At 35.5% G+C, this 22,030-nt stretch overlaps 1 protein-coding gene and 1 long non-coding RNA gene across 4 annotated transcripts in view; one reads left to right on the top strand and one right to left on the bottom strand.

Moving 5' to 3' along the window:
• Positions 1-228: 228 nt before the first annotated feature.
• Positions 229-2,621, top strand: LOC123652380. The gene is made up of 2 exons (XR_006741693.1): positions 229-1,681; positions 1,717-2,621. It is a non-coding gene; the product is annotated as an uncharacterized LOC123652380 (long non-coding RNA).
• A 385-nt stretch (positions 2,622-3,006) lies between these two features.
• The window catches only part of PCGF5 (polycomb group ring finger 5), a 50,049-nt gene continuing 31,025 nt past the window's right edge, over positions 3,007-22,030 (bottom strand). Inside the window, exons 7-10 of one of the 3 annotated variants that reach the window (XM_036438538.2) lie at positions 20,897-20,995; positions 17,871-17,960; positions 12,300-12,359; positions 3,007-5,882 (exon numbers count right to left, since the gene is read on the bottom strand). In XM_036438538.2, the coding sequence (XP_036294431.1) occupies positions 5,835-5,882; positions 12,300-12,359; positions 17,871-17,960; positions 20,897-20,995 (297 nt within the window). In that variant the 3' untranslated portion in view covers positions 3,007-5,834. The remainder of the gene's footprint in view (positions 5,883-12,299; positions 12,360-17,870; positions 17,961-20,896; positions 20,996-22,030) is intronic. The other 2 variants (XM_036438539.2, XM_036438540.2) reach the window with 2 other exon arrangements.

Raw genomic sequence — 22,030 nt, 5'->3', positions numbered from 1 at the left:
AGGAGGGGGTGTTCCCTAGCTGCTGTGGAGAGAGCCTTCCAATCGGCTGGGCCTTTCTGTGATACCAGTTCCACCCAAAAGGCTCCTTAGATGTGCTCACTGTACCAGGTACAGTGAGCACACTCCCAGTACTACTTGAGGGACTTCTGCCATCCTAGATAGCTCAAACTCTAGAAAATGTTTATGATCTCATATACTCTAAAAAGTTTCTACAAAATTTGCTATCGTCATACCTGATACTTTTAAATAGAGATAATGACTTACAATTACTATTAAGGATGACAGACAATAAGTTAGGCAATCAAAATTTTAATAACAAAGATACTATTTTTAACATGGTCAAGTATACTTGGCTAAGTCCATATTTTAAAAAACAGAAGTATCTAGCCCAACAGTACGACCATACAGCTTTGTACAGAACATTCCATAGATCAACAGAAAATACATTTGAGCACAAAAATAAAAAATATTTAAAGATAATCTCTAAGCAGCATTTTATTTCTGCAAAACAGACATATATCTTGTACTGATTAAATATCTACAAGTGCTTTTCCTTTACAAAAATACATATATTCTTAATAGACTAAGTCATTAACAATGACCTGGTAATCTTTCACTTCAATTTGAATGATTCATAAGCTAAATCTTACAACCACAAAAAGGTTTTTTTATCTGTATTAAGATGTTAACCACTTTTGACAAAAAGAAAAAAAAGCTTAAAATATCTTATATTTCAAAGGAAAATCAGCAACACAACTGTACACTGTACTCTACGATGGTTTAACGTGAGGGCTACCCTACAACACTGGTGCTCGCTGGTGCTGCCCGACGTGAGGGCGCAGCGGGACCCAGCTCCCTCACGGGCACGTGTCGTGGACCACAGCTTCATAAGGACACTTGGGCCCCCGCCCCACTCTGCAAAACACAGCAAAGAAAACTGGCCCCGAGCAGATGAGGTGATCCCATTCCATTTCCAATGTGTTGAGCCCCTGCTCCAGTGGACTGACGTGTGTCTGTGGATAAATAACCTGCTTACTAACCCTACTGTTGCCCAGAAAACATTTCATCCTCATTTGTACTAGATTAGTTTCTTATGCCACGAAGCTCTGGAAGATAGAAGAAAACTAGACCCAACATTTGACAGATATCAGTTGCACTTGATTCTAGGTTTACAGACAATGAACATTAAAAAGCATTGCTAAACAATGTCTCAGTGCTGGCTCCTAGGAAAAGGGGCATAACAAGTACACAGACACATTTTAATGAGCATTTAAAATTAAATGATTTTTAAGTTTAATTTCATAACTTTCTGAAAAGGAAGTGCTCAAGCATTTTAAGTGTTTGAAAGCATAGTAAAAGCCTAAGAAGTAAACACACTATGTGACAACTACATTATACTGGGAAGAGAATCACTTTTAAATTATCAGGGAAATGCCATTGCTGTAGGGGGAAAAATGGTGAAAACCCAGTAATGCGTATTTAAATACATTTTAACGAGCTTTCAATATCATGTTTTTCCATCAAAACACTATTGAACTAGGTCTCTCGAGTCAATCGAGCAATGGTTGGTTATTTTGTGCTTTCCAAGGGTCTTAGAGTCTTTAGTATATTTAATATTTTTCAACCTGTCATATGCCAGATCTGGCAGACATGCTATGTTCCTTATTTTGTGTGTGTGTGTGTGTGTGTGTGTGTGTGTGTCAGTGTCAGTGTGAGTGTCATCTATAATAGCGTTTTACGTATTTGTGGTTCTAATCCAGGTATTTAAAGTTATGGCAAACACATTCATTTTTGCCATTCTCCTACAACCAACATCTTGAGTATCAAGCTTAGCCTGTGGGAAATTCCTTATGATAAGTCACAGTATTTAACAGAGGCTCACATATGGCCTGTCAGAGACTTCAGGATGCGAGCTTTACCTTTGAGGTAGCCCACAGCCTGAACTCCCAAGGAGAATGATGTAAGAACAGTATGTATGATCTAGATCTGAGACCCATTTTGCTAATTTGGCTGTGAGTCTGAATTCTAATAAAAATAGAGCAATCGCTGAGAAACAGGACAGGGAGGTGAAACAGGCCTTTATGAAAATTTTGTTTTAGAAAATGGAAAAAGCATTTATGTATGCGAGTTCAATAGAATGTGCTATTTTTTATACAAGTAGGCATGTCAACACTTTACCAAAGTCTGTCTTTAATAAAATTTATCCTATTATTAAGAACTCAGGAACCAAATAAATGTTATTTTTGTTTCTATTTCCTTCATGAAAGAAAAAGCTTCTCAAATTAGAAGAATTTTAAAGTATGTCTCTCTCCCACTTTTCATCCAAAGGAAGGCTATTTGTTGTGTTTGTCTCTTTCTTGCATTTGAGGATTTCCTACGACCTGTCAAATGGTGCAGAAAAACAAGCATATTTGAAAGGAAGTGTGCTCTGCATTTGATTGATCTCATCATGAAATTTAGAGTTAAAGCCTTTCTTTGGTGATATTTTAGCAATTAATCAATCTTATTGCCTCATAAAATTAATTTCCAAACTCCAAACCGTTACAACTATCTCTCCAACATGGTTGTTCATTAGCAGTAAAATGTCTTTGGTGATAGGTATTTTCTTATGAAAATCTTTATAAAAGTGATCACTCTAACTTACAAGCGTCTATTTAGATATGAAATAATTAATAAGAGACAGGTACAGATAACTCAAACTATATGCAGTAAATCAAACAAATGCACAGTAGCAATGAGGCACTTTCTCTTAAATAGTTCAATAAAGCTAAACAGTTCATAGTATTATATAACATACCTTTTTTCCTCTTAACCATTTAAATTTAGATTACATTTGAGTATATTACATAGTTGAGCAAACTCATTACATTTATAAAATGTGGCAAATTAGTATGGGACATGTTTTCAATGAATAAAGAAATAACACATCTTTCTAAAAGTAGTTAAAAGACATCACCCAAGGTAGCAGTACCCCAGAATGAATGAGCTAATGAGCCTTTTAATTTCTTTTTGTACTTCCTGAAAGTATTTTGTCAATCTAGAGAAGAGGCCATATTCTGATTTTTCTAGTAATGGATGTGATTACCTCAGAGTGATGTGATACGGACCTTGAAATCCCACATTGCTTGACCCCTTTACTAATATGATATCTAAAGCAGAGAAAACAGATGACAAAATCTTTTATGAAAGCAAAGTTCTTTCAGGTTGTTGTTTAAGAAACAATAGACTAAATAAAAACTTAGTTTTATTTATTCTCCCAACTTTGCAGATTCAGATGATTATTCCTATGGGTTATTTATAAAAAGTTTGTTTTACTACTACCCTAAGTTTATAAAACTAACCACAAAGTTTGTCTGCATATTTTTTCTATTTCTGGTTTCTTGCAAATTTCACAACCTAACTTAGGGAATAAATAACTGGGATTTAGTGTATTGTTAGATATGAAAGTAGTCCCATACTTAGAAAATCATAGTTGAATGTATCAAAAGAGGTTGGCTGAAGAAGTCTGTGGTTCGTGGTTCTGAGTAATACAGCATTACTCAGGACCATCACAAAGTGTGTACTTTGCCCCGATGACAACTGGTATCCTTCTTTATGTAAATTTTTCACACGTTTTGGCACATATTCCATTGCATTTCAGTAAAAATTCACAAAAACTACTCTAAATTTCATAATTGCTTCCTATGTATTTCCTTGGAAAATGATGAAATTACTTACGATGAAGCAGCAGGACAAATGTAAAGAGAATATCCATAAAACTCACTTAAGGTTGTAGGTTTTGGCTGATGCCCCCAAAATGACCAGGTCTCATTTGTGGTTTTTAAAATGGACTCTCAATGCATTTTGCATTAAGTCAATTAAAATAAATTCCCATTTGTAAAACATTATTTTAATTACTGACCTAGATGTAACAAATTTATAAAAAATTTTAAAACTTTTTAGGGATGTCAGGAAGTTAGCTTTTAGGGCATAAAACAATTTCTGTAGCTAAAGAATAAAATCAGTTTTGGTTGAGTATAATGGTAACCGTCTATTCCAACCATTTTAATAGATTTTTAACAAAAAACTCTGCCTTTTAAATTCTGCTTGTGAGCCCTTCCAAGCACAAACACAATTTAACAAATTAAAGTACTGCCCTAACCTTTTCCACAAGTCAGAACAAAAACAGAAAGCTTTAATATAGGCTATTAGACTTGAAACAAAGACATATGGAAAAATAATTATGATATTTCAGCCTTTTATATTGTGAAATGCATCAAGGCTTAGTTGTATGTTGTATGTGTTTGAATTCTACAATGTTTTATTTCTAAGAAGCATTTTGAGATTTAGAAGGCATTGATTTGTGACACAATTTACTGGAAAATGTAGCATATCTACCATGTATACAGTATAAAAACCGTGTGTGTAACACACAGATTGTGCTCATGTCAGGTTTCTAAAATAAATATTTTCCTAACTTTCAAGGTTTTTCCTAAGTTTCAGAGGTTAACTTGTTCTGAATCAATTAATAAAACAATCGCCAACGAAGTTTTTGGAAAACAAATACACATTTTAAAACATTTAAATGAAGTTCTTCACATAATTTAAGGTAACAAGATTTTCTTTGACTTGCAGACTAATCTCAAAATGAATGGAAGACTTAACAAAACTACGAAATCAAGGCCATTCCCATAGCTCTCACTGTAATAAACTTATGTATGAACAGTATTCCCACCCCTCTGATTGCCACAGGCTCTAAAGTGAAATATCCTCAGCCCACTAATGGTGGTTAGCATATTTATCTACTACACTGCATTTATTCTATTTTATGCAAATGGTTTGGAAATGTGATAGGTAACAGTATTAATCTACAACTGTTTTGACTTGAAATCCATAAAGTAGCTAATGCTCTAAAGATCCTAATATTTAAAATCATCATAATCCTCTTCATGCAACAGCAACACATACCTAAGGCCAACTTAAAAAGAGAAACAATGTTCTCATTAAATGAGACAACAAGATAGTGATGCATCCATAAAATGGGCTACACAAAGACGGTTCACAGCAGTACCCGCTTGTCATAAGGCATTATGAGAGAAGAGGAACCTTACTTACAGTCATTTTGTTAGAAGTAAATGTGATCAGCTGCCAACATTTTGAATGGTTGTGAATCCAGCTTCAGTTCTCCCAGAATCGCACACATTTTCAACGTGGAGGGCTAACAGGCCCTCCTTGTGCAGTTGGTAGACTACACTGACAGATGACTTAAAATGCCTACAATTACAATGTGCTCTAATGTTAAAGAATAATTGGAATTCTTCCCAAAAGATGAACTATGTTACACAGAAAAAGCTTACTGAGAATAGGACAGTGGTTCAAAAACCATTTTTCTAAACATATTTGCCATATAAAATAATTTCCAAATATAATAACCAGTTTCTTATACAATACTCTATTTGAACAAGAATAAAAGAGAAAGTATGTGAAAACTGTAACACCACAAAGATTGAGCCATATTACTAGTGTAACTGAACATTAGAACAGTCTTGGGACAACAAGCAAAGTATTCTAAAGGCTGCAACAGGGATGCACACCCAGCTGACCTCAGTGTGACTTGTACACTGTGAGACAGCACACATAACTTACACAGGTGGTTCAGTAGCAGAATGGCACTTGGTTTGCTCTTAACAGAAACAACATAAATGCAACTGACAATTTAGAGACAGACAATGGCCTTATTTGCATGCTGAAAATCTGGTTGTGTCCCTTTAGTCCACACACCTCTTGCTGTGCCATCTGTCCATGAGTAAACAAATAGTGCAGGATTCATCTCAGTGGGGTCCAGGCCCCTTGGTCTAACCGAAGTCAATTCTTGGTCGATACTGCAATACCATGGGATATGACTACAAATAAAAACAAATGATGAGGAAGATTTTTATATGAAAACAATATAGATCGTATACAAAAGATTTTAAGGAGTTATAATTTCCAATATTTGCTGATACTAGTGATTATAACAAGGTGACATTAAAACTACATATTTTTAAAATTTTCTTTATTCATTAAAGTATTACATATATCTCCCCCCCCATTGACTTCTTCCCAGCCACTCCCATCCCCTAACACATGCCCTCAGACCCCCCCCCCCCAAGTGTCTTGTGTCCATTGGTAATGCTTATATGTATGAATACAAGTCCCCCTTACCCACTCCCTCCCGCCTTCCCTCTGAGGTTTGACAGTCAGTTTGATGCTTCTCTATCTTCTAGATCTATTTATTTCATCAGTTTATGTTGTTCTATATATTTTTAACTTATTGAGGTAACAACAATGGTTAATATATAAATTTCAGGTGTACAATGGTAATTTGCTATCTGTATACTCTATTGCTTGCTCACCACCCAAAATCTAGTTTCCTTTCATACCATATATTTTGACGCCCTTTATACAATTTGCCTTCCCCTACCTTACTTACCCTTTGGTAACCACCATTCTGTTGTTTGTATCTATAAAAACTCAGTATTTTTTAATTGCCATAATTTTTCTGGAATCAGTAAAGTTTCCCAAAATATATGACAAAGGTCGAGTTTAAAGTCCTGTAGACCTTGCACCGGTTGCCCATGACTAGTCCTGATGTGACACTCAGGGGAGGCAGGGCTGTGGGCACTGAGAGCTGTGATGCCTCTTAGAGGTGTGCACCTGTGGGACTGACCAAGGCAAAGCCGCAGGCTGGGTTCCAACAGAGCTGGACTGTGAGACCCTACTGAGTCACAAATTAACACACACCCCCTGTTACGAATCTATGAAAGTGGGAGAGTTTTCATAAAAGACATTTTTTAAGTCAGTTCCACATTTTCTTTTCAGCTTAAAAAAAAAAAAACAACCATACCAAGTAGCTGATTTATTACATGAAACATTTAGGTTACTGCCTCCTTTCAACAATCAGTTGATCCTATTAAATATTTCAGTTTGATTCTTAATGTAATTGGATGGTTCCGGCTTTCCTTCATGTCACTTTGTAGAAAAAGTGCCATACGCCAGCACATGGTGCTAGAGAGGAAACAGCTTCCGGTAGACAAATGGTATGTGGCACAGTGCTCCTTTTCCATCTGCATTTACTCTCTGTTTTACCACATGTATAGAACCCAAGTCAGAGAGGGTCTGTAGAACCCATGGTTTTCCTTTTCTTAAAGCTGCAGATTCTCCCCTTTAAAATGAAATTTTGAGGAGCTACTTTTATGAAAGGGCTGAAATGGCCCTTGACTGTTTCCCCTTCATCTCAGTGTGGTGAATGCACAAATCCAGTGCAGAGAACTGTCTTCTTTGTGCAAATCAAAGGGACAGACTAACGGTCTGTAATCCTGACAATGACCTGACAGAGGTCTCAATATTCAGCATAGCTGTGCTACATAGTGAGAAAACCCAGTGGTGGATTTTCTGCTGCCATTCAGTGTGTGAACGGAAATTCCTAGGATCGCTCCTCCCAGCTGAATAAGGTGGCACCACTACCAGCTTTCTAGGGGCTGGAGTAAAAGTCAGTCTCTCGGGGTTTCCATGGTCAAAATTATTTTTGGTCTAAATTTTGTTTGCTTGTTTTTGTTTTAAAATTTATTTTGTTCCCTATGAACCAGAGCATCTGGGAGTGGAGACAGAATCTGTTTTACAGAACTCCCTGTGTTTTTGAAGCTCAGCCAGATTTGGAGACCTGTATACGCTATTGCTTGCTCATAGACGTCCAACTCTGACTTTACTGCTTCCCATTCTACCAACCCCCAGCCTACGGCCTGCCCTTCACCCCAATATGCCTCCCACCTCTGCTTCCACTCCTGATGCCGAATCTGCACACACACTCGGCAAATAATTAAGTCATTTGTTCTAGAATCCACTCATAACACACAGGAGAACCATCACTGATTTTAGTAGCATGAAGGTAGACAGGGAAGTAAAACGGCTTGGTTGTAAGTGGTTGGGACTTTCTCAGTTTTTGGCCAAAAATGGTTTTGCCTCAAAGTAAACATTTGTGGTTGTCTGATCTATGAAAACATATGAAGGTTAATTTATTGAAAAGTGTTACAATACTGGAAATCAAGATGAACTTTAAGTATTATTTGTGTTTCAGTTGCTTTCTTATTCTAATGAATTATGGCACATCACTCACTTCTCCCGATGTTGTTAAGTGATTGCACTGAATCAACCCAAATTTCACAAGTTGGCTAGTCCCTAGTCATATCAGGTACTAAAAGAACAGATACTTCCAAATATATTTCAAATGTGATGTTAGAAACTCCTAAAATTAACTTCGAAATACTCTTTTAAATAAGTTTTTATCATAAAAATAAATTTGCTTTACTGTAGATTTGGAAAATACAGAAAAGCACCATGAAAAAAAAATTGATTTAAATGCTACCATCCAAAGATAATACCATAGGATATCGGTGTATATCCTTCTAGTCTTTTTGCTTTTGTACTTTGTTTTTTAAAACTGAAATCATACTACACATATTGTTCAGTAAATAATTTTGTCCATTAAAAAATTCCATAATTTGTTTCTACTCAACTTGATCATTTTTTAAAATATATTTTATTGATTTTTTACAGAGAGAAAGGGAGAGGGATAGAGAGATGGAAACATCGATGAGAGAGAAACATCAATCAGCTGCCTCCTGCACACCCCCTACCGGGGATGTGCCCGCAACCAAGGTACATGCCCTTGACCAGAATCAAACCTGGGATCTTTCAGTCCACAGGCCGATGCTCTATCCACTGAGCCAAACCGGTTTTGACTAAATTGATCATTTTTAAAGGCTGTAAATGCCTTTATAGAAATGAACCCATAAGTTATCAATAAATCTTTTTGCTGTACATTTTACTTTATTCATTTTTTTTCTATTAAAAATTAATGCTGACCCAATGATCTATGGTCTAGTCCCTGCTTTCTAGCTCACCTCCTGCCTGCCCCCCCGCCCCCCCCCCCGTTGGTCCTAGAAGGAGAACTGCTGGTTAAAACAGCACACACACTTCTAGAGCTTTTTGCTAAATGTTGTCACACAAGAGACTGGCTCCAAGAAAGTTGTTCTATTTTTATATTTCCAAAAGAAATATTCCATAGCCTCATCAGTAAGGAGCACTACCCCTTCTTCCTCTTAATCTGGCAATTTAATAAGCATAAAATATTTCTTTTCTTGGCTTCTAAAGAAGTAAACCATTTTTGTTTCTTTATTGGACAGTTTCTTTCTTTTGTGATTTGTCTAATCATAGCTTTTGCTCATTATCCTATGGAATGTTGGACTTTGTCTTATAGATTCGTATGGATTCTTTGTGTTAAGGACATTAAACCTTTGCATCATATTACTGATATCTCCTCAATTGTGGTATATTTGTCATGTACCTTACAATATTAATAGTCAACTCAGTTTGCATTTTTTTCTTTTGCATGTACAAGGAGAAAGGTGATCCCCACTCTGAGATTCACTATTTAACTACATTTTCTTCTTTAAATACTTAGTTTTAAGCCGTGAGAAACTCAGATGTGAAGTATGGATTAGATCCTGCACATTCCTGCTAGATCACACCCACCCCCAACATCTATGTTCCACGCTCACGGGTTAGCCTCAGCCAACCAGATAAGGCCCTCCTCCCGCTCTCTGCTCTGGGTTCCCTCAGCCTGGAGTACCCTACCCCAGATACATACATAGCTATCTCTCTCAGTTCTTTTGATCAAATATCATCACCATCTTTCCTGGGCAAGCTTATCTAATTCTATTTATTAACTTTAATTTTTATTCCAACATTATAAATTTTATTTTTCATGTTACCAGAGTGTAAACTCCATGAAATAATTTTTTTTCCTCATTTTTACTTCTGTTTCCCTAGGACCTAAAACACATGTGTCAAACACAAGGCCCGCGGGCCAATCCGTCCCGCCAGGCCTTGCAATGTGGCCCGCACCGCGCTGTCATCACTGCACTCCACTGCGTTTCCATCACAATGACAGTTTGACTGTTCAGTAAACCATTTGGCCCGCGATTTAGGCTGGATTTTAGATTTTGGCCCCTTCTCTGATTGAGTTCGACACCCCTAACCTAAAAGAATGCACAATTATGGGCTTAACAATATTTGCTAAATGAATTTTTTTTCCTTCATAATTTAAAACACTCTCTTTATAGATTCATACAAACTACAGTCTGTTCCTGAGCTACTGTCCTTATTCATATGTCTGTAAGTTAGTCCTCTGTTTTAGTTACTCCAGCTTTAAAATACATGTCAGTATGTGGCATTGCACATGTCCCCAGGTTGCTCATTTAAAAATGTGACTGATCAGAAACACTGATTTATATTTTCTGATGAACTTTAGAATGATTTTGTCAAGTTAAATAAAAAATTGGTAAAATGTGCTTAGAACCTCTCTAAATATAATAGTTTATGGGGAGAACTGACATCTCTAATATTTAGGATACTAGAGGCCTGATGCACGAAATTCGTGCAAGGGGGTTGGCCCTCCCAGCCCAGCTTCATCCAGAAGGTTGTCTGGAAGGATGTCCACAGGTTGTTCAGCTGTCAGGTCTAATTAGCATATTAATGCTTTTATTATTATAAATAAACGTTTTGTGAGTGTAGTGGTATTTTGGTTCTATATGAGAAGGTCTTTGATTTTAGATATTATATGCTGAAGTATTTAGTAGCCTATTATCATGATACTTGCAATTTACTTTCAAATGGTTTCACAAAGAAACAATAGTACATGTATAAAGATTGATAAGGAGAGAGAGGGCAGAAAATGTAGCAAAATGTTGCTTGATAAATCTATATGTAAGTAAAGAATATTCCTTTGTATTATTATCTCAACTTGTTTCGAAACTTAAAAATCAAAAGCTGATAAGAAAAAGTAGAACTTTTAGTCAAATGCCTTTTCAGCATCTACTGATGATTTTTATTTCTTTTTAAAAAAATATATTTTAGTGATTTTTTACAGAGAGGAAGGGAGAGGAAGAGAGTTAGAAACATCGATGAGAGTGAAACATTATCAGCTGCCTCTTGCACAACCCCTGCTGAGGATGTGCCTGCAAACCAAGGTACATGTCCTTGACCAAAATTGAACCTGGGACCCTTCAAGTAGGGCAGATTTTATATTTCTTACATTACTGATAAAAGTTCTATTTAGTCTTGGATTCATTCTTTTAGTATAATATTTAGTATAATATATTATCATTTTTATATTTGTAGTATAATATTTAGTATAATATATTACTTATCATTTTTATATTTGTATTCAAAATAAGATTTGAGTCCTGGCCTGTGGGCCTGGGGCAGCTCCTGCATTGAGAATCTGGTCCCTGGTGGTCAATGCATGTCATAGCAACTGGTCGTTCCACAATTTGGTCAATCTGAATATTAGGCTTTTATTATATAGGATTATTGCCTATGTTCCCCATGACTATTTTGTGACTCCCATTTTGTACTTCTTAATGCTTTTGCCTCTCTCCTCTCTGACAGCCATCAGTTTGTTCTCTGTATCTATGTGTCTATTTCTGTTTATTTACATTGTTCTTTAGATTCCACATATAAGTGAAATCATATGATATTTGTATTTCTCTGACTTATTTCATTTAGCTTAATATCCTTTAGGTCCATCCAAGGTATTGCAAATGTTGATTTTATTCTATTTTTATGGCTGAGTAATATTCCAAACAATGGGGATTTTAAAGAAATGCTATAATAATCCATAGATCATCTCTGTAGAGTAATTCTTACTATACCATCTTTAATCCCTTCTGTTTTCCAAATTTACAAAATGTATTTTTATTGATAAACTTTCCTCAGACCTATGTTCAAGTTTTCTCAGTGCATTATTAAATTAGTTCACTATCATTTCTATATTGAAAGAGATAACTCAAGTAAAGCACTTAGGGAGAGCCTAGTAAGCCAGCTCACAATTATATTTAGCTGCTGCCATTATTTAGCTTCACTTTTCATTGTGGGTGAACGATTAATTTTAAAAAAGTAATACACAAAGAAGTATTATGTGTGGAGCAGAGATTTCTCAGAAAGGGCTAAAATTGGTAATTATTAAAAATCCTAACACATAAAACAATAGCCTTAACATTAATAATTTTATTTTTAGTTTAGTAAAATTAGATAGATGTTTCAAGAGAACTAAAATAATGGAAAACTTTGGGGACATAATTTGAAAGGAAGTTTTGTAGCTCAAATAAGTTATTAGTTTCACCAAGTTATGTGTCTTAGGAACTTGAGTTTGGGATGAAAGCAGTCCCCATGGTGGCAGCATCGTCAGGGTCATATGTACAGTCGTGAGTGCCTCTTACCTGATACAAAGGGCCATCCTGAGGGCAGACTTGCGAAGCTGAGCAGTTCAGACACCGAAACTGCGGAGGAGATGAACTCATCAGATAAGAGGCATCCACAACTGGATACATATTTAAAACTGATTATTCAAAAAATATAATTTAACGTCAAACATGAGTCAACACGATTAATTTTAAGTAAACACGTTCCAAAATAGGGTAGAGTTTTTTTTGTTTTTTGTTTTAATTGATTTTAATAATAGTGACTGGTAAAATTTAGCTTTAAGTAATTTTAGTACCTAAATAAGAGTTTGGCTAATATTCTGCAAATATTTTACCCATCCTTTCCATCTCCTCTTCAAATACTAATGTTTAGCAAAACTCTCACCTCTTCCACCATCTTGTCCTATGATTAATCTCCTAGGTCTCCTCCTCAACTACCTTTTGAAAGCATCACTTTTAAGGATATTGGAGCTCTGCCAGGGGCATGAAATTTGCCTCAACTTGAAAGGGATCCATTTCCTGTTTTAAATTTGGTTCCTTCCATTGTTAGCAGGTTAGATTCTTAGTCTCCATGTTTATTTTAATAACATCAGACGGCGAGCTCCTTGAGTCTCTAATTTGTATTTTCAGTGTTAATAGCTAAGGCCCACAGAAGCCACTCAAAAATATTTTTGAGTAAATCAATAAACATATTTTAAAACTATTAAGTAAATTCATTTGCAAACTCACTAATGTTAGCAGTTTAACCATTCATATTTAAAAAAACCATCTCCTAATAATGAATTTTCAACAGTATGCATATGTGAATTCAACATTGCATGCCTATTCAAAAAGAAAAAAAAAGAAAAATGAAAGGTGTAAATTAACCAGGGAAATCTAACATCCCCAAGCAGCTTTTAAAAATATATACTTTGAAAGGACACTTAAGCAATAATCAAAACAAATATATTGACAGCCTTTAAAATAAAATTTTAGAAATTTTCCATTTCCCCAAAGACTTTAGCAAGTTCTCCTCCTAAACATTACTCCTTGCATTTCTGTGTGGGGCTCATTAACATGTCCTAAGATATGCCCACCACTGCTGTCCTTGGCAACCTTTCCCTCTCTCAAGAACCTTTAAGCTTGGCTTGGCTTGATTGGCTCAGTGGACAGAGCATTGGCCTGAGGACTAAAGGGTCCTGGGTTCGATTCCAGTCAAGGGCATGTACCTCAGTTGCAGGTTGATCTGACCCCTGGCCCTGATCAGGGTTCATGTGGGTGGCAACCAATCAATGTGTTTCTCTCACATCGATGTCTCTCTCTGTGTCTCTCCCCTTCCTTCCACTCTCTATAAAAACATCAATGGAAAAATATTGTCGGGTGAGAATTAAAAAATGTTTTAAAAAAATCTTTTAGCTTTATCAGATTTGGACTAACTATACAAGTCCCAAATAGCACTTATTTTCCCTACATTAATCTCTCTGGTATTAGTTCAAATAGATGTTTGCTTTTTCTAAAACTGCTTGAAAATTCAAATAAAGCAAAGCAAGGTAAACATGGTGTAGTGACTTTAGATATGGACTAACAGAGGTTGCTGGAAGGTAAACCCAACCAGGACCATCTGGGAAGACGGGCTGTCCCAAGAGTGGGTACTCGGCCCTCTGAAGAGGTGAGCAGGAAGAATATGAGTTCATGTGAAAGGAAGGCTTGAACAGAAAGATATTAACAGTGAGCTCCCACATGAGACCAAGTGTAGGAGGAGAGAATTACAATAATAATAAAAGCTAACATAAGCTATTAATAAAGTAACACTATGCTAGACACACTACTGAGTATTTTATATTACCTCATTCTCTCTAAAATATTTGAGATAGGTAGCATTACCCAAATTTTAAGGCTTAAAAGACAGAGGCAAAACTAGAAACCAGGACAAAACTGGAAGGAAACAGCTTCCACATAAATAACAAAAGGTTAGAATCCAGAATACAAAAAGAGGTCCTAGAGGTCAATAAGAGTCTTAGCCTTGTTGTAGGTATGTGTGTGTAATTAAACAAATCCCAGGTGGAATACAAAATGTACTAGAAGCAAGTGAAGGAACCACAAAGTAGACACTAGTTTAGAAAAAAAGCTGGGGTCACAACCAAGGCAGTGAGTGAGCAATGCCAGCAAGTAAAATACTGCAAGCTTTTCAGACATCCTGGCAACTTGCTGGCAATGGAAGGTAGAGATGGAAAGGGTATGTGTTTGCTAGTAGGGGTTTAATCAAGAAATGATTGTTTTGCCTTAGCCGGTTTGGCTCCGTGGATAGAGCATCAGCCTATAGACTGAAGGGTCCCAGGTTCAATTCCAGTAAAGGGCACATGTCCAGGTTGCGGGTTTGGTCACCATAGGAGGCATGCAGGAGACAACCGATCAATGATTTTTTCTCATCATTGATGTTTCTATTTCTCTCTCACTCTCCCTTCCTCTCTGAAATCAATAAAAATACATTTTTTTTAAATTGTTTTATTTATAATTTGTCCATTTATTTCAAAGGTCAGAATTCAACAATTACTACTATAACTCAAAATTAATTGGAACAAGACAAATATTTAAAATTTATTTAACAAAAAACAATTGGGAAATTGAGATTCAAATAAACAGAATGGTCTTTAGGGTATATTTTACATAACTATTGTACTAACCTTATATAAGAAAAATTTTTATTCCGTTTACTCTTTAAACAAATATTTTTTGAGTATCTGTATTAGGCACTGCTCCTGACAAGCCCTGCCCTCGGATATATTTTAACAAACCATAAACAAGAGATACAGGATTGCAGGTAGTAATGAGATCCTATGGAAAACAGTAAGGCATAAAAAAGGATTTAGAGTGTCGGAGTCAGAGGCCTCACTGAGAAGGTAGAGAAGCAAAATTCTTTGAGCGAAGGGGTGAAGAGAACAAGTTAGGTGGACACGGGGGAGCCGGAGCAAGCCTGGTACGTTAGAGGACGGGCCAGTGAGGCTGAGTGTGGGGAGCCAGAGGGAAGGAGAAGGTAAGACCAGAGACATGGGTAGGAAAATCACTTGGGTTTGTATCTATAGGTCCCTGATTTTGGCTTTACATGCTACTAGATGTTACTGGAGAGCTCAAAGCAGAGAAATGACGTGTTCTAACTTGTTTTAAAAGGATTGTTCCAGCTGCTCTACCGGACAAAGATGGGCGGGGTGGGGGTGGGGGGAAAGGCTAGGAGTCTTTGGTAGAAATTCCGGAGGATGGGGCCCGGGGCCTGGATCAGAGTTGGTTCAGTGGAGGTGATAAGACATAATGGGACCGTGACTACCTTGTATATTACATAGGTCACAAAGTTTGCTAAGGATGAATAGAAAAGAAAGAAACTAACCAGGACTGACTTCAGGAATTTGGTCTGAGAGACCAAAAGGGAACTACTGCAATTGTGAAAACTAAGGGAGAAACAGGCTGGAGAAGGGGATCAAACAAAAGCAGGTTTCTCATACTGAAAAATGAAACAGGCTAATAATTACTTTACTGTTGCATTAATTATAAAATGTGGTAATTCCTCTATTGGTTTTGTTTTTATATGAATGAAAAATCATATGATACTGAACTATTTGAACCACTTTTTATTAAAGTATGCCTTAAGTAACTAAAAACTTCAACTATTCAGAAATGTGGTAAAAAACCTAACTGTAGCAAGGACAGATTGAACTTCGAATCTATTAGTAACAATTTTTATGAATTAACTTTCATGCTTTGACCTTGAAGTAACTGGCAGTGTGGGTGACTTTTGGGGAGGGTTCTCAGGAAGGACGGTGAGTGCTAGCAGAGATCTTATGGTGGATGACTACTTACATCTTTTCAACCTTAAGGGAAACCTACTCATCATGATGGCTTCAAGCACACACCGAAATGTCCAAAGAATTATTAAAGGAAGCTAAAATTATATCAATATGACATTAATATTATATGCAATATCACCGTACATAGGCCCCAACAGAGCTGGGGAAGAGAATGGGCTGTCTCTATAATCTGTGCTTGGAACTGGAAGCATTAAGTAAGGGTGATGTATGTACAACCATTTAAAAACTAGGAAATGTCATATAAGGGCAATTAGTAATTTACCAAATATAATCAAATTTTTATTTTCTTAAAAAAAAAAAAACCCTAGAAAGGTTTAATGAATTCAAGGGTAACAACTAGTTGTTGACTCTAGTACTAGAATGTAATTTTCCTTCCTGGTCATGAGAATTCAGCCTCACAAGGAAGGCTTTACCCTAGTGAGACTCAAACAGAAAAATAAAAAAGCTAGGTACTTCATTTACTGTATCATATCAAGATACATTTCTTCTTAAAAATAGCCAAATATCCTACCTATTGAATGACACATAAAGAATATATTTTGAGGTTTGTTTCACAGAAGTTCCACAGAAGTTGACATTCAATATAAGTATGTTTTGAACCATAATGGCAACCCTCATATTAGTTTCTATATTATCTACCTTAGTGCGAGATTATATTTCTTAATTATGTGATTGTTTTTATAGTTCATATTTTCATAATAGCCTGGCTGGTATGGCTCAGTGGTTGAATATCAACCCATGAACCAGCAGATCACAGTTGGATTCTAGGTCAGGGCTCAATCCCCAGTAGGGGGCATGCAGGAGGCAGCCGATCGATCACTGATTCTCTCATAATTGATGTTTCTATCTCTCTCTTCCCTCTCCCTTCCTCTCTAAAGTAAATAAAAACATATTTAAAAATATGATAAAACCTAGCTTATAGAAAGATTAAAATTACACAGACATTTTGTACCCTAAACACTGTAAAATCTTAAGGTCTAATAGTCGATCGTATGTTTATTCATGTGCTCAGATTACAGAGAGAATTTCTGTTAGCATTACTACTATATTTATTGTTATATATCAGCCTTATAATCCCTAGTCTCTAAAATGTCCCTAATACTGTTACATACAACTCAGATAAGATATGCTCGAACCTTCTAATTAACCCTAATCAAAGATACTGTTCAAAATACAAAGTTCTCCTTTTAAGTTTTTTATTTTATTATTTTCTTAGTTTTTCTCCTTATATTGCCTAGGGCCCAAGGCACAATAATCTAACCTGGCATCAGAAACCACTGCAAACCCACTTACTCTTCAGTCTAATTTTATACTTCAATAAAGGTACCTGAAAAAATTATCTTAATTCTACTCTAGCTACCTCCTCTACCATAACCAAAAAGATAATATATTATCAGCCATTAAACGTATTAGGGCAGAACTTAGTCTTCTTACCCCCACTTCATATAGTTATGTAAAAAAATGTGAGGGCCACTTTCTGTCTTGAGGTTAGCAGAGCTCTGAACATATTTAGTTGGGGTTTTAAACTCACCTTGATATAACACAACTGCATTTAACACAGACCTTGGTCTTATACTTGGGACTAATTATCATAGAGTAGTTGAAAGAAACAGTAAGAGGAACCAGTTTTTTTCTCTTTCCCAAGCTAGTTTGTTCTTTGAGTTTCTGACTATTAATAATACTATTAAATCTGAGTAATATAATGATGTATAGCTAAATATACACATAGGTAAATATAAAAGCAATTTACGTTTTCGCCTCTTAGTCGCCATCTTGTCATATAGATGAATTCCATAGTGTGATCCTTCCCCATAATTTCACCATTGCACAGCACATCCAACTTGAAAAAGAATACAGATCCATTAACATATGTAAATTTTGAATATATGTGTTTTACATGTTTTTTCAAATTTCAAAAAGGGTTGAAATAGTTATAAAATATCTATAACTATTATCCATTTATTTAAAAAGAACATTATTTTTATTAAAAGCACTGATCCATCTCATAGTATTTATTCAGACATAAGTACCACGAAGCACTGTTTGTCTTGCCTACTAACCTGTATCTCAAGTTCAACAGATAATTTTGAAATGCAATGTAGTTTCTTAGTCCATGTCTGTGCAACCTTTGAGCTGAGACATATATCTGATTGCCTCTTATGAAATCAAGAAACAGTGAAAACCTTAGTTCCTCACAGCAGTTTTGCCTTATAGACTCATCTTTCAGAATCCCTTTATCTTCATAACCCAAGATTTGAAAGAGTTACTTTCCTCTGATTAGTTTGTATTCAAAGAGGTTAAATGAATGAATGTGGAAGTGTGATTTATGGGCCCTTCGAGGCATCTGAGAATTTTCAGTAATTACCTGTAGCTAAATTGACAGCACAGCTAGGATCATGCCACTGGCCCATGTTTCTTATGGTTCGTGGCTTCTTTGCTCTGCTTGGTTGGTCACTTGCATTGATTCCTATGGTTCGTGGCTTCTCTGCTCTGCTTGGTTGGTCACTTGCATTGATACCTTACATTGAACTCTTTTCTCACCTTGCATGAAACTTCAAAAAAGGGTTGTACTTTTCAATGCTCACCTTAGCTCTAGTATTGCAAGAACCAAACAACCCCAAATACTTAAGAAGTCTGTAAAAACTGTGACTATGCTAATTCAACAAAGCACAATTAAATGTTTATCACAAGTCTCTATAAGTGAAACATTTTGGTTCTCTAGCTATTAAAAGCAAACTGACAGAATTTAAAGGATGGAAAGGGGGAAGAAAAATGGGTTTTAAATAATGGTTTGGCTAGACAGCGAATACTTTTGAACTTTAAAATGAGTATAGTTCTAATTGTATTAGGTAAGTTATTAGCTAAAATATATTGCTTTTTTGATGATTTATGTGGAGCTCCAAATGTTTTTCAGATATCATTGTATGTTTAAAAGAACAAGATAATACTTTCATTTTATCTAGCCTGTAAAATAAATTCATAAGCCAAGAAGGGACTTACTTAGGATTCTATTCTTAACCGGGTATACTGCTTATATTGTTAATTAAATTAATAACTAAGCTATTCTGCCCCAATTAATAATGCTGTTACAGAATCTTCAGCTATAACATTAAGTCATCCCCCTGCATGTTGGGCAGGAAAGTAAGGGGGGGGGCAGTAAATATTTCTGAAAATCCTAGGAAAAGTCCTTTGCACTGGGATAGACAAGGAGCTGTCAGCATTCTCTTCCCCTTCATCCTCTCCTACAGAGCAGTGTAGGTGCCAGCAGCATGGCCAGAGGAGAATAACAGTTCTCTCAGCTCTTAAAAGCTTCCTAAAAACTAGAAAATGAGTCACATTTAAAAGGAAATAAAACTTCACATGGTATCTTGCAAGAGGGAAATAAAGTGCAAAACGAAAGCATAAAAAAGTTTTACTTTCTATTTTCGCTGTTGTTGTATTTATAAATTGTTATCTCTTATTTTTATATCTTTTTACCAAGCACATAGCACTTTAACCCTTACATTTTTTCCCCTAATGTAAACTTGATGTTACTGGAAAAATTTTTAGTACAGTATTTGTAGAATCAAACCATAACCATTTTTAACTCATAGATTAATCAGTCATTTGAGAGAATTTTCAAATGTAATCACTCTCCCTTCCTTTCTATAAAATAAAATAAAAGTAAGTTCAGGATCAGAGGCTTCCTCAAGATGGAAATTTAATCCCTATCAATGCCTATGTTCAAGTCTTATTTCTGCTGTGATGACTGTTAATGTTACTATCCATAAGTTTGGAAACCTGTTTGTTGCCTTTGATGTCTTTGTTCATATAGGAAACCAGGCTGGGTCTGTAGCTTTTTGATGCTACTATCATAAACCAAAGGAGAGGAAGAGGTCATTAATATGTTGAAGACTACCATTTGGGCAGGTGAAAAATGGTAGCTTTGTTTCCTTATGTTTTTAAAGAATGTTTGCGATTCTAGGAGTGTGGCTATAAACATTGAACACTTTACCAGCTGTGCTGGGATCAATATGAGGGCACTTTATCTCTCTTGCAAAAAAATTGTTAAACTGCATATATGCAGATACAATACTAAAATACTAGCTTTCACCTAGTGCTAAACACTAACTTTTACGCACCATGAAATTAGACATTATTACAAAATCCCTTTTGACAATGTTTCACATTCTAGACATTATTACAAAATCCCTTTTGACAATGTTTCCATTCTAAAAAATAAGTCTGTGAAGAATTGGTAAAAATGGATCCCAAATGTCTCATTAAAAATAAACAAAGACACACACTAGAGCACACTGGCATAAAAACAAAGAATCCATTTAACTTGGATATTTATTTTGAGAATACTTAATGTTGTTATTATTATTATTTTTAAAAAATATATTTTGATTTTTGATAGAGAGTTAGAAACATCGATCAGCTGCTTCTTGCACTGGAGATGTGCCCTCAACCAAGGTACATGCCCTTGACTGGAATCGAACCTGGGACCCTTCAGTCCGCAGGCTGACGCTCTATCCACTGAGCCAAACCAGTCAGGGTTACTTAATGTTATTTAAATGTCGTCTCTAATTATAAAACACTAAATGTATTACTAATATGTTTTAATCGGGATGTTAAATTTTAAAAATACAGATTACATAAATGGAATATTGCATTAAAAATTTTAATGGGAAAATAACCCAAAGTGTCCACAAATTTTAATTTAAATATATTCTCAGTTAATTTTTACTTCAGATCAGAGTTATCAAATTGATCAAGGTTAAATTATTAACTTACCTCATATGAACTTGGAAGTTTTAGTTTTAAACTTAGAAATTTTTTAATAGTTCCCACAGTTACACGTGTAGAACATCGAATGAATTTCTTCATTAAACCCTAAAGGAAATAAAGATTATTAATTATAATATTCTACCTTGTTTATAAAGAAACCACAGATGTCATTTCCACTTCGAGTATTTTCAAAATGTATTCTGAAAATGTTTCAGTTCACAGCTCTTTAGTACTTGTGAGTAAAAATGTTCTTAGGACATCTTGCTTCCCACATGTCATCAGTTTGGCTCAAATAAACTCATAAAATTTTTTAAAAATGTTCCTAATTCTTAGATACATTATATTCTTTGAGAATGTGTTTACTAAGAAAATCCTAGCAAATATAGACATCTGCATACCTCTAGACATTTTGGTAAAGATCAGATCATTAATTGAAAGTAAAAGGTCATAAAAAGCATATACATATTTTATTAGATAATATTGCTTCTGAAAGCATTAGGACATTTTAAAAAGTCTCAAAACCACTATTTTAAAAAGGAGCACTAACTTCAAATGGGGCTCTTTTGAGCCATAGGGGTGAATAGAGATCAGTTAGTCCACAAAAGTCCTAGCAACCAAGTCATGTAGAATGGACTCTTAACTTGATCTTTTTAAAGATATAAAGTATTACTTCTACTTATATGTATAGAAAATTAGGTAGACAATTTAAAAATGTTCTTTTTTAAAAATTGATTTCGGAGAGAGAGATAGAAACATCAAAGATGGGAGAGAAGCATTCATCTGCTGCTTCCTACATGTCTCCACAGGGGATGGAGCCTGCAACTGGGTATGTGCTCTGACCTGGAATCACTTCCTGGTTCATAGGTTGATACTCAACCACTGAGCCATCCTAGCCAGGCTTGAAAATGTTTTTAAATCCACTAAGTCAAAAGTAGAACTATCCAGTCAATATGTATTTCTTAGCAAATGTATTCCCAGGAAAACATTTCCTAGCAAAGACCAACAGAAACAACTCTACAGATGATAGTTTGACATCAATCTAATAAAATTCCAACCTGGAATTTAATACTTAATTTATAGGCACTTAGAAAATAAAAATACAACAATTATGTATTCTCTCTCTCTAGAAACACTTTATTA

The sequence above is a fragment of the Pipistrellus kuhlii genome, unplaced genomic scaffold (genome assembly GCF_014108245.1).
Source record: "Pipistrellus kuhlii isolate mPipKuh1 unplaced genomic scaffold, mPipKuh1.p scaffold_m20_p_15, whole genome shotgun sequence".
Lineage (NCBI taxonomy): Eukaryota > Metazoa > Chordata > Mammalia > Chiroptera > Vespertilionidae > Pipistrellus > Pipistrellus kuhlii.
This window is presented reverse-complemented; position numbering and strand designations above follow the sequence as displayed.